The 13,116-nt window shown below is 36.4% G+C and overlaps 2 protein-coding genes across 2 annotated transcripts; one reads left to right on the top strand and one right to left on the bottom strand.

The window, feature by feature from the left end:
* Window positions 1-551: 551 nt before the first annotated feature.
* LOC306848287 (olfactory receptor 2A12-like) lies at window positions 552-1,457 on the top strand (the record flags this gene model as incomplete). Its single annotated transcript, XM_079382739.1, has 1 exon — window positions 552-1,457. The coding sequence occupies one exon, from the start codon at window positions 552-554 to the stop codon at window positions 1,455-1,457; it is 906 nt and encodes a 301-aa protein (XP_079238865.1).
* A 9,506-nt stretch (window positions 1,458-10,963) lies between these two features.
* Window positions 10,964-12,097, bottom strand: LOC306848386 (neuropeptide Y receptor type 1-like; the record flags this gene model as incomplete). Its single annotated transcript, XM_079382899.1, has 1 exon — window positions 10,964-12,097. The coding sequence occupies one exon, from the start codon at window positions 12,095-12,097 to the stop codon at window positions 10,964-10,966; it is 1,134 nt and encodes a 377-aa protein (XP_079239025.1).
* Between the last annotated feature and the right edge of the window lie 1,019 nt (window positions 12,098-13,116).

Raw genomic sequence — 13,116 nt, forward strand, 5'->3', positions numbered from 1 at the left:
TGAAGCAGAGTCAAAAACTGCAAGGAAGACAACAGAGCGTCTGCATTATCCACAGCATCATTGCATGTATGCAGTTAAGGTAATCATTGTCATATTAAGTTTATATTAATATATTGTATATTTGTAATTGCTACATTTCTGGTTGAATGTCATAAGGATAAACTGTATGTGCTGAAATAACACAGATGTTAAATCACAGACTGTTTTTTTTTTTTTTTTAAACAATCATGTTCTCCATAGGGATTTCAAAAAAAAAACTTCAACATTAGAGTTTCTGAACCAAATCATTAAGATTGAATATTAACATTAAAATACATGAAAAAATATATGAAAATCATTGTCTTTTGTATAGTCTTTCATAAGGAGCTAAACTAGAATACCATGGATCACTGTGAATTGTGTAATCAAATAAAACATTATGGTAAAAAAAAAAAAAAAAAAAAAAAAAAAAAATCACAGACTGTTTGTGACTGTTTCTCACAGGTATCTGGTTTCTTCACTGAAAGCGAAGCACGCTGCAAGGAGGCTGGGTCGTTAAACAAAGGACAGGCATGCAGAACACCAGTGATCCTTTCATTCAGCATGCAGGATTTTACATTGTTGCGATGAGTTCAATGCCTTACAGTAATGTCTATGTCATGTTCCTCACTGTGATATATGTGATCACAGTTATGTGCAATGTTTTTCTGATCGCCATAATTTTCTATGACCATCGTCTGCATGTCCCAAAGTTCATGGCCGTTGGTAGTCTGGCTTTGGTTGATCTTGTTCTCAGCACCTCGCTTGTGCCTGGCATGATAAAGACAATTTTGTGCCATTTAAACTGTGCTGTCCAAATGTTCACATACTATAATTTTTTAACACTTGAATCACTTTCCTTATGTATTCTCTCTTATGACAGGTTCATTGTAATCTGTTTCCCTTTGAAACAGAAGTCGTTGGCCTTTATAATCTGTGCAGTTTGTATCTTTAATTCTGTTAGATCACTGTACGGTCCTTCATCCATCTCAGCCCTGTCGTTTTGTGGCTCTCTTAAGGTCAACAGCTATTTTTGCAATTTTGCTCCTGTTTCAAGACTCTCCTGTAGCGATATTACAGCCCAGTGGAATTTGGCCACTGCTTCAACCATACTTTTCAATGCTGTACCTTTGATCTTGATTTTCTTGACCTACATGGGTATACTGATTGCTGTATTCAGAATGAAAAATAATCAGAGCCATTATAAGGCGCTGGCCACGTGCACTGAGCACCTCATACTAGTGGCCATTTTCTTCATTCCAATTTTTGTTATCTTCAATCTTGGACTGTTTGGAATTGTTATAAACCCAAATGTAAGAACAGTGTGCTTGTCTTTGTCATCCCTCATTCCTCCCTGCGTGAATCAGGGAGGACTGAGGGCCGGATTCAAAGCCGGATTCATTCTTTGTTCGTCCAGAGACTGTCTGTTCATTCTCTGAATAATATACATTAATGTAGAACATAACTGTGTGAAGTGCTAAAATTATTTATAATGTTAACTCAGAGGCTTTCTGTGATGCTTCCTTTTGTGGTATTTTTTTAAAATGCATGGTTTTTTGGTAGTAATTTCATTAATTATACATTTGCTCTGCAGTTAACTTGTAAATAATCTTCTTGTTTAACTTCCACTATTTAATTATTTTTCCTGCTGGCTGCTTTCAAACATACTTTAAATAATGTAAATCTCCATGTTAGTCCATTTCCCAGCAGCCTTATTCTTTGTTTTACTTCTTTTCCCCTGTATCTGTCTCTGATGAAAATCAATAGACACTTGGTCTCCAAAGTGCAAAGCTCGTGCAATGTTTACTTACTCAGCAAGGCTAAAACTGCTCACTTGGCTGAGCAGTAGCCTATTTGTTCAGATAGTTGATCTAATACATACTAGTCCACAGTAAATTACACATATGAAAGATATATGTAGAAAAATATTTTGACTAAATTCACTGGCTTCTGCTGAGCATCAGGACTGAAGTGTCAGACTGGGGTTCAGAAGTTTAAGGAGTATATGACCACCTACCAGAACACTGGCAAAGAGCAGTTCCTGAAGCAAAGGACTTCAGCCACAAAATCTGCCTGTGGGAAATGGAACAATTAAGGATTTTGGACTTCTGGGATTTCTCCAACTATGTGCATCACCGTAAAGATTGGCAAATCCTTTCGCCACCAGAGTCTACCTGCACAGACCACCCCACCGTCCCTCCCTCATCAAATCAAGATCATGTTCCTCTTTTGTCTCCCACATTAAAGCGCCGGCTGAGAAGGAACAGGGGATTTCTGGAATGCTGTAGCCATCACGGTGTCAGCTGAGTCAACCGCAGTCACTGCAGAGGTGGCCAAATTAACTCCACTCATCCCTGAGCCGGTTGAGAATGTTACAGTCACCCCACAAGCTGTTGAGTTTGAGGCAGTCAATTCTTATGCCCTCATCAAATTTGCAGTTATGCACAACCATAGTGGGACTCATAACTGACAATAATGAAATTGCCTTCAGAGAGGAGGTTTAGTGTCATTAAGAGAGCCCAGCAGAGGCTGGTATTCTTGAGGACTCTAAGGCATAACAGGCTTCCCCAGAGACTGCTGACTAGCTTCTACTTCTGCACAATAGAAAGTATTTTAACATACTGCTGTACTGTGTGATATTCCAGCTGCACTGCTGCGAATAAAAAAGATCTGCAGTGGGTTGTGAAGACAGCTGAAAGAATTATTGGCTCCCCCCTTTCAAATTTGTGTGACATCTATTCAAATCGTCTTCTCACACAGCCCACAAATATCCAGCAGGGCCCCTCACATCCTGAAAATACCTTTTTTTTGCCACTTTCCCCTGAGAACAGAATTTTGGTGTGTATAAGCATATGCAATGACAATAAAGACCTAACTAATTAACTAAAGAAGTATTAAACACATGCTGCTTGTGGGGTGGCAAGTTGCCAGGTAATCTACACTCCAGAACCCCTATCCAAGCACTGCTGGCATCATTCTCAGACCACGTTGATCACTTCTGGTCATATTACACTCGGCATTACCTCTCAGGCCTCTACTCTCTAGACAGAAGTGGCAACGGGAGACCAAAGATCTAATGGGGAAATTTTTGGTAATGAGGGTCTATACACAGTTTCCCAGAGCTCAGTGGCCAGTTGGATGGGTTATCAAACTGATACCCAGCGCTAATAGACGCATCAGGTCAGACAGCTGGCACTTCCAGATGGAGGTGAAACTGACTCAAAAGACTAGGGAATTTATCTTTCGACATATTAGCTATGCTAATCTGAGGGCAGCTTTTATTATGAATGTATGCTGCTAGTTAGGGTTAGGGTGCTAGTTTCTGCTATTTGTCCGGTTTATGTATAACTCGTCAGTAGCAAGTTATTGTTTACATGTCTGAAACTTACATTTAGCAAATGTACACTGATGTATATTTTATTATATTTGTTTCAGACCACATTTAACATGCTCCTTGTGTTTGGAAAAAAAAAGACACACAAAAGGCAAAGCTCAGACATGGTGCAGGCTCACATTATAAATTTAGTGCTTCTGCAGAACATATCACAACACAGAGAAAATATTTCACTTCTCTCTGAACACACCAGTTCTCAGCTTCCATAATCATATGCTTTTAATTGTATTTATGCAACTGCCTTTCATTGTAACTGCATTAGGTTAGCAGGTGCTGCATCTCAGCTGTAATTAAATACATTTGAGTGCATTTCAGGGAATCCACTTAGTATTCTATTTATTGTTGCGGTGTAATATTTCTGTTACAGATACAAGTACACAAAACGACAGATGTGATCTAATTACTTAGGTGGTTCAGGGAGGGAAGCAGGATTGGTGATAGTTAAATAAACGAAGTATCTCAACCGTTCCAGACTGTGTTTACGTGAGGTTATCCAGGATTCTTGTGAAGTCACGTTCATGTCTTGCAATAAAAAATATTTAATGTCGGTGATAAAAATGTATACACAGTGTGCTCATCTGTGTTCTTTTATCCTGTGTTAACCCCAGAGCGTCTGTTCTGGTGCTGTATAATAATGCCAATACACCGTATATGGATACAAAACGAGACTTGTTCGACATCCTATGAATAAGGCATGAATTTCTCAGTGCAGGTTTGCTCATTTAAGACAGGTGAGAACTGAATCCTAAGGCAAAAAGGGAGATTGGAACATAAGAAGGGTGGTAGAAGGAGAGAAAAACAGCACAAGGTGGGAAAACAGATCTTATTTTAGGTACAGGCTGGTGGATGGAGAAAGAAAATTAAAGTGACAGAGGCTCATTAATACAGCTCATTCTTTTGTCTGTGTCCTGTCAAGTCACTTTCTTCATTTTTCCATGAAGCTGTCGGATTATTTGTCTGAATCATAGCAGGAAATACCCAAGGTTCTATTCACACTTATTAGAAGTGAAGTTAGACTGCTGTGGCACGACATGCTACATCCTGATAAGACCTATTATGTGTCTGCAAGAGGTAATTAACATTTTATTCAAAGCAAAGAGCACATGGAAGAGAAAGATGTGTTGTGTGTGAGTCGTTTCTATTCATTCTGTCTGCCTTGCCTGAGCTATACATGACCCGATGTAGACGCTGTTCTTAAAGCACATTTATACCTCAGCTGATGCCTCATTTGTGTCCTCATGCTGTTCTTTTAGTAATTGTATAGCTTTAATTTTAGTCAAAAGAGTTGACATCTACATTGGCATTAGACACTGCACTGCCATCTATCAGTGTGGATCAGCATCATTGCCCTTTGTGTGCTAAGGGCAGAAAAAGAAGTGTGCTTAATTGTATTGAATATGCATGTATTTAGTACTTAAAATCTTAAAAGTATATTTTTTTAATAAACTGTACTTGCAGATAGTATAAGCCACTCAAGTATACTTCAAGAGAGTTCACTTTCATGACTATTTGTTAACACACTTAAAGTACACTTAAGTGCGTAAATGATGACCATAAATGTGGCAATAAATGCAGCAGTACAGATATTACTGTCAAAGACAATAGACAATAGTAATTATGAAATTACAAATGAAGATATTCTTAAGTGGGTCAAAATAAAACACTCAAGTTTAATTCATTGCATTTAATATAAATTTAAACGAAAACTATACATTAAAAATAAATTACAATTAAATTAAACCTGTATGAAAACTATACATTTAGTATATTCTTTGGTTACACTTTGTTTCGATAGTCCACTTTAGACATTCTACTAACTATAAGTAACTTTGTAACTACGTGTCAACTAATTCTCATTAATTTGCAACTACATGTCTACTAACTCTCAGTAGGGTAGGTTTAGGTTTGTAGAATAAGTTGACATATACTTGCAAAGTTTCTCATAGTCAGTATGCTGTATGTTGTGGACCCATCAAAATAAAGTGTTAGAAGATATTAAGCAGGCAGTCTACTAATACTCTAATGACTGCTAGTTGACATGTAGTTGCAAAGTTACTTACTGTTAGTAGAATGTCTAAAGTGGACTATTGAAATAAAGTGTTACTTGTTCTTTTACTAAAGTATATTATCTCCATTATAAGTACTCTATTGAAAAGTATGCTAAAGATTACTTTACACAAGGAATGTCTAATAATGTTACAGTAATACAGTTTTCCATATACTTCTGAATACACAAATGGAATGTATAGTTATTCAGTGACCTAAATATATATATATATTCACTATGCTTGCCAAAAGTATTGGGTCACCCCCTTCTAATGAACAGGTTTGACTACTTTAGTCATTTCTATGAGTACAAATCTTAGTGTTTAAGCATATAATGATATTCTAGGGAATTGTGTGCTTCTAATTTTATAGCAACAGTTTGGACAGGACCCTTTTCTATTCTAACATGACAGAGACTCTGTGTATAAGGCACGGTTCAAAAAGACATGATTGATTGAGTCAGTGTGGAAGAACTTGACTGGTCTGCAGAAAGTCCTGATCCCAGCTGAACTCCTCTGGTGTGACTTAATATACAGACCTTGAGCCAAAAACTCATCACCAAACACCAATGACTTGTACATAAGTGTACAGTCATTTTAGACACGTTCAAAACTGTTGCAACAGAGATGGAATCAGGACTTGGCTTTCTGCAGACCAGTCAAGTTCTTCCACACTGACTGAATCTATCATGTCTTTTTGAACTGTGTTTTATACACAGAGGCACTGTGTCTAGCCTACTGCAGTTGGGTTTATTCAGTCATATTAAACCATTTCCTTGACTTCAATGAAACCACCAGTAAATATAAATGTTGCTATACCTGAAGAATATGCTTCAGACTGATTAAACCTTTTAACATTGTGTATTCAGTCATAATGCCAGAGAAGTTCAATACTATCTCTGGACTATAATCTCTGGACTCTGCCCTGAGATTCAGTCATCCAATTTATTGTGTGTGATAAAATTGAATTTTTGCTTAACCTCAGTTAATAAGAACATGGAGGGAAACAATGTATGATGGTGATTCTTTCTCTCAGCTGTCTGTTTCTGTGCCTTTCTATTTGAGGCAAATATATTCACCAGTTTCCGTACAAAACAGTCAGAAGCAGAGCTTATTGTAAAACAAACTTAACTGCACACATCATAACTTAAAGCATATAGTTTAGGCATCGACTATATTTTAAAACTCTCATAAATGTCTCAAAATTAGTATCAAGCACTAAGAAACACTAAAGAAGTGCAACAGATGGAGGGTTACAATTTTAATATACATGAAAGTACATTCATGAATTGAGGAAAAACATCAACATAAGTTCAATATAAACTTTGGTCCACTTTATATGTACATCATTACCAAATATCCAATGACATGATGAATAATGTACAAATGATAGACTGTTGAGGATATTTCTGCTGATCCTTTATTAGATGGCCATCTGAATTCTTCACAAAACAAAGCATTTAAAGCAGTATTTTAATTACATTTTCTTGACTAGAAAATGCTGATACTCATAATTCTTGGATCTTCTTATGAAATGAGTCTATAATGAGTCAAATAATTTAGTCTTTCATTGATTCTGGGTAATGTAGAAACTACATAAATTAATAAGTAATAATAATAAGTAAATAAATTAAGACACTAATTTCTGTATGGCACATTCATTTGTCCTCAACAGCAAATTATAAAGATTTTGGGAGCTGTAATGTGTCCAGGAGATTTTCAAATACTTAACTGGGTTTGTAAACAGCGATTTTATACTGTATATTTCAGCCTCGTGAATGGAAATGTGCCATATGTGACTTTGTATTTATGGCAGGTCTATTTTAAATGCTTTATTGCGAGTAGTCCAGATATCAGCTTTATGCTAAACAGCCGACTGACCTCAGGCACACTCATTGTGGCCAGCAAAATAAAAAAAGAAAATGAGAAAAAAGTATTGATTCACATAAATACCTCAAAGCAATTTTCTAAAGGTGTATTGCTGGAATATAGCTTTTCCACATTGCAGGCTATCCAGTCAATAACTGGCTCTCCAATATGTGAAAAACAGAGAGGAAAACTACTGATGCTTCTGTATCACACCATAAATATCTTTGTAAATGGTGTCTGAATGTTTAACTTTTCCAGGTGAATGGCAACGATGTTTTTTTATGGCAACACATTAATGCCTTTCACTCTCGATGCAACCTGCTTTTGGGAAACTCCAGGTAGTGTAGTTAAAACATAAATTTCCCCACTCAGTCAGGCCCTAAAACCACCATGGACCATTTGGGCAAAACACAATCAAACTTACAGCTATACAGTATGTGTCAGAAGTGAAAAAACGCTATATAGTCAATGTGCTATCAGTGCTATGCTTTTAACGAGTGCTTAATAAATCAGAAGAGCAGTGTGTCTCTGAGGACTTAACTGTAAAAGAACTTAGCGGTAAGGAAATAATCAATTAATAGCAAGCAGTGAGAACTCAGGCCCTGTCTTAAATGATGCACTTACGTGGACCAGTGACTTCATAGCCTTCATTGCATGAGTTTGTGCCATAGGGTGTAGTGTTTGTCATTTATTTGTTGTGTCTTCTATGCATCCTTTCACAAAAACTTCACAGCAAACTACTTTTTAGTAGCTTATGTGGCATTATCAGTTGAGGCAGGGCAATAGCAGTATGTTATAGTTGGATGTACAGTGACACATAACCCTGTACATTGTTTTAACAAACATGCCACAAGAAAAAAGTAAAGAAACATATGGATGGCAAGATATTTATGTGTATACTGATCAACATTGAAGTATACCCTTGTTAAAAAGAAGTACACTTTAGCATACGGTTATAAGAACACAGGAATAATATTTTAAAACCATATACTTAAGCGTGAACTGAATGTGTACTTAAGTTAATTGCATGGTTATTGCAATTAAATAAAAATTAAAATAAAAAAAACTTACATTTATATTAAATGCAATTATTTATAAAAGTACTTTTAAGTAGGACTTAAACATATCTTTATATGTAATTTCATCATTACTTCTGTTGTATTTAACATAAATGCTTGTCAGTTCATTTAGCAGTGCATTTAACCATATTTCAAAGTAAAACATAATTTAATGTCATCCCTACTGACTGAACTTGTATGTAATATATATGTAATTAGATATTTGTAACAATGAATTTGCAATTTAGAACATTTAAAATATACAAACTTGAAATATAACATTTAATAATACTGCCTTTAAAATTATAGACAAGTATAGACAATGTGCCTTTTATTGTTAGTGAACACATCAAAATACATCTTATTTAAATCATGGTGAAAAAAAAATTAAAACAATATTTATAATGTACTTTTAATTTGGAATATTTTTACAAAATGCACTTTTTACAAGTGTATTTAAGTGCATTAAGAAATATAGTCATGAAAGTGAACTCTTTTTAAGTACACTTAAGTGGTTTTTATTTCATAGGTATTACCTTCAAGTACAGTTTTTTTTTAGTATACTTAGAATATTTTAAGAATACTGCAAGCTCATATTAAGTACAATTAAGCACACTTCTTTTTCACAAGGGTATACTTGACTAAGTGGCAACATAATCGAAATTAATACTAAATCAGTGATGGGAATACTAGATCAATACTAAACTTAAAATAAAGTGTTATTATTCTAATAACTAGATGATGTTTTGGCCATATAAACATGTATATATATATATATATATATATATTTTACAAATGCGACTTACAACATGCACATAGTTTAGTTTAGATCCTCAGTCCAGTGAAAGTATAAATGGAGAACTGAATCTACAATTCACTTGGATAGCTTGGATAGCCACTCTGCGAAGGACACAGTGTGTTTATATTGACTAACATTTAGATCAGTAAAACAAATTACACCTGTCACACAGAGTAACAAAATGTGTAAATTATTGTACATACCAGATTGAAATAGCAGACATTCTACTCCTAATCAATGACAAAATGTGCTTATATAGTCATAAAGCTGTATAATACATATAATCATTACATATGTTTTTAAATGTACACATTATACACATATTGCTAGTTCTGTAACTTCCTTTAAAGAAATAGTTGACCACAAAACCGGTCTGAAGTCGCTGGGGTATATTTGTAGCAATAGCCAAAAATACATTGTATGGGTCAAAATTATCGAGTTTTCTTTTATGCCAAAAACATTAGGATATTAAGTAAAGATCATGTTCCATGAAGATATTTTGAAAATTTCTTACCATAAATATATAAAAACTTTTTATTTTTTGATTAGTAGCATGCATTGCTAAGAACTTAATTTGGACAACTTTATTTTTTCACTTCTCAGATTCCAGATTTTCAAATAGTTGTATCTCGGCCAAATATTGTCCCATCCTAACAAACCATACATCAATGGAAAGCTTATTTATTCAGATTTCATGTGATGCATAAATCTCAATTTCGAAAAACTGACACTTAAGACTGGTTTTGTGGTCCAGGGTCACATACATACTTCACGTCGTTCCAAATTGTTATAACTTTCTTTTCTTGGTGAAACACAAAAGGTTGGTCTTTTCCACGCAATTGCAACAAATAGCAACCAAAGCTTTCAAACTTCAAATAGAATGACAAAATACTAAAAGTAGTCCATATGAGTCATGTGCTATATTTCATGTTTTTGAAGCCATACTATGTTCATTCAAGATTTCTGGTCTGATTCAAGGTCTGATTGACCCATTTGCAAATCAAACTGATCTGGATCAATTCACTGATTCATAACAAGTAATTAAAAGCTCACTGCAGAAAGATTTTCAGTTAAAAATTACATAAATTCCATGTCAAGGCTATTTCAGAAGACTTGGAATAAAGCACACAAGTCATATGCACTAATTGTATGATAATTTATGGTGCTTTTGTGTTCCACAGCAGAAAGAAAGTCACAGGTTTGGAACAACATGAGTGATGATGATGACAGAATGCTTATTTTTAGGCGAACTATTACTTTAATAATGAAAAGAACCAAAGTAGTTCATTTCTTTTTTTGTTACCAAGTCACATATTCCTTCCATAGGCATAACTTGGAAAAAGACTATGACAACAAAAGGTCTCCTCCACTCAGTATTTCATTATAATGTCTCTCAGAGAGAACCTCTAATTGGCAAAAATGTATTTCTGTGCCATTGAGAACTCACCATATAATGGCCACAAAACCAGCATGTTTAATTGGCCATAGTCATTTTAGCAGTGGTTAAAACAGCAACGGAATTTAACGATGATATTTCTTATTACATGGTTCTCCTTTGCAGAGCCCAGCTACAATAAGCCTTTACTTAATATGTTTCAGTCCATTTCTGTGTTTAAAGAAGACAAGTCTACATCTTTTAGCAACAAGAACTTGGAATGTCACAGATTTCTCTGTTCAAACCTCAAATTCAGTCACGAATCTTGCACAGATTGACTCTCAAGCAACCTCTGAAAGCTTGAAATTTAGGTAGGTGCATTGCCTTATTGTACAGCCGACACATTTAAATGGTCTCTTTCTGTTCCAAACTGTGTTTCTTGTTTGGTTGATAGGTGCTAGCAGAGCCATTGCTCAGGATAGACCCCTTAGTAATGCCTGTACTGACAGTGGACAATGGAAAACTCTCGTAACTCTCGGGTGGACCCCAGCAGCGGCACCTGGAAAGCATCGATTTCAGCTCCTTCTGGAAGTTATTGTTTAGGAACCCATAGATCACCGGGTTCACACAGGTCGACGCCATGGCGGTGAGGTGACAAGCCGAGAAAATGGTGTCGTGCTGGCAGATGGGAATTGCTTCGTGGTTCCAGTCAAAAATCGTGTTGAAAACATTCAGTGGCAGCCAACAGAGGGCGAACGCTGCTACAATTGAGGCTAGCATGGCGTTAACTCGCTTTGAGCCTTTGGACTTCTTCTGCCGCCCACCTCGAGCCCTTTCGACTATGTCTTTACGGCGACTCAGACGCAAAAATATGCGGAAATAACAGACGAGAATGAGCGCCAATGGTATGCAGTACTGGCACAGCAGCAGCGTTGTGGTATAAGTGAGCCGATTGCCCTCAGATGGCCATTGTTCAATGCAGATGAAGTGATCGCTGAAGGGGTTGAAGGGAAGACTGAGGTTGTGGAAGGGTGAGTTTGTGAGGATGTTGAACGACAGGAACGGAAGGGAGATAAAACATGCTACGATCCAGATAACCGCGACAGCCAGATAGGAGTGTCTGATGACTGGTTTCCAACCGGTGGGATGGATGATAAGCTGGTGCCTTTCCAAGGCAATGAGAACCATGGAGAATATTGAAACCGTTACGGACATACACTGAACGAACGGTGTCACCTTACACAAAGCCTCGCCCAAAATCCATCGATCCATAAGGGTGTAGATAATGGTGACCGGTAAACACACCAAGCAAACAAGGATATCAGAGCATGAGAGATTGACGATGAAGATGTTGGTCACATTGCGCATCTCCTTTTGCCGTGTGATGACTAAAACCAGGCAAGTGTTGCCCACCAGGCCCACTGCTAACATGGTGCTGTATGCTACGATGAGGAAAGTGGTGCTGCTTAGGGAGGTTGGACAGACGGGATCCTCTAATAACCAAGAGCCAGAGCTGTTGTTCAGATGAGACCGCTCCATTGCCGTCAGTTGCTGTAGTATCTCTTGAAATGAACGATGACCGCTCTGTCTGGCTTATTCTCCCGGGAGGCGATGAAATGAAGCGGAACTCTCCAGATTAAGGCTGCTCCTTCCCAACACCAATTTTCTTTTAGTTCCCAAGTTGTCTCATTTTGTTTTCTTGCATAGCGCAGAACTGTTGATCTGGGAGACCTGAGGACAGAACAATAAAAAATAGCTATCAAGATCAGAGGAAAAAACCGAAGCTGCAAAACATGACAACAATATGAACCCCCGCCCCTCCCGCTCAGAAACATCATGCCCATTCAAACTGGGACACATATTCCCTCAAGATATTTTGAATGCAGCTTCCAAAAAATATAATAATAATCATAAGTTAAAAACACACTCACACACAAATAACTGTTGTTCCAAAACACATAAATGTGTAATAGGGTAACACTTTACTTGAAGGGGTGTGCATAAGACTGACATGACACCTTCATAATCATGGCATGACACATGTCATGAATATGAAGGTTTTATGCATGTTTATGACAATTGTCATTCGCTCAGTTATGTCATTTTTAATGCAAAGATGACATTATTTGACCTAACCCCAACCTAACCCTCCCCTTACCCCTAACCCTAGCCCATAACAAAGACATCTCAAACAATGTCATCTTTGCATTAAAAATTACATAACTGAGCGAATGACACTTAATGACAGTTGTCATAAACATGCATAAAAAAACCTTCATATTCATGATATGTGTCATGTCATGATTATGAAGGTGTCATGTCAGTCTTATGCACACCCCTTCAAGTAAAGTGTAACCTGTAATAGTCTATATGTTATGGTAACCCAATAATGGACACCAAAAAAAAACCCCAAAAAACAATTAGCACACTAAGTGACACTATGTGTGAGAATACAATAAGTTTCATATAAATTAATATTTAAATTAATAGAAAAACATGAATAATCTGATACTCAAAAATATAGCATTAATGAAAAAATAGCCGAAAAAGGGGAAAAT

The sequence above is a fragment of the Barbus barbus genome, assembly GCF_936440315.1.
Source record: "Barbus barbus genome assembly, chromosome: 28".
NCBI classification, from domain to species: Eukaryota; Metazoa; Chordata; class Actinopteri; order Cypriniformes; family Cyprinidae; genus Barbus; species Barbus barbus.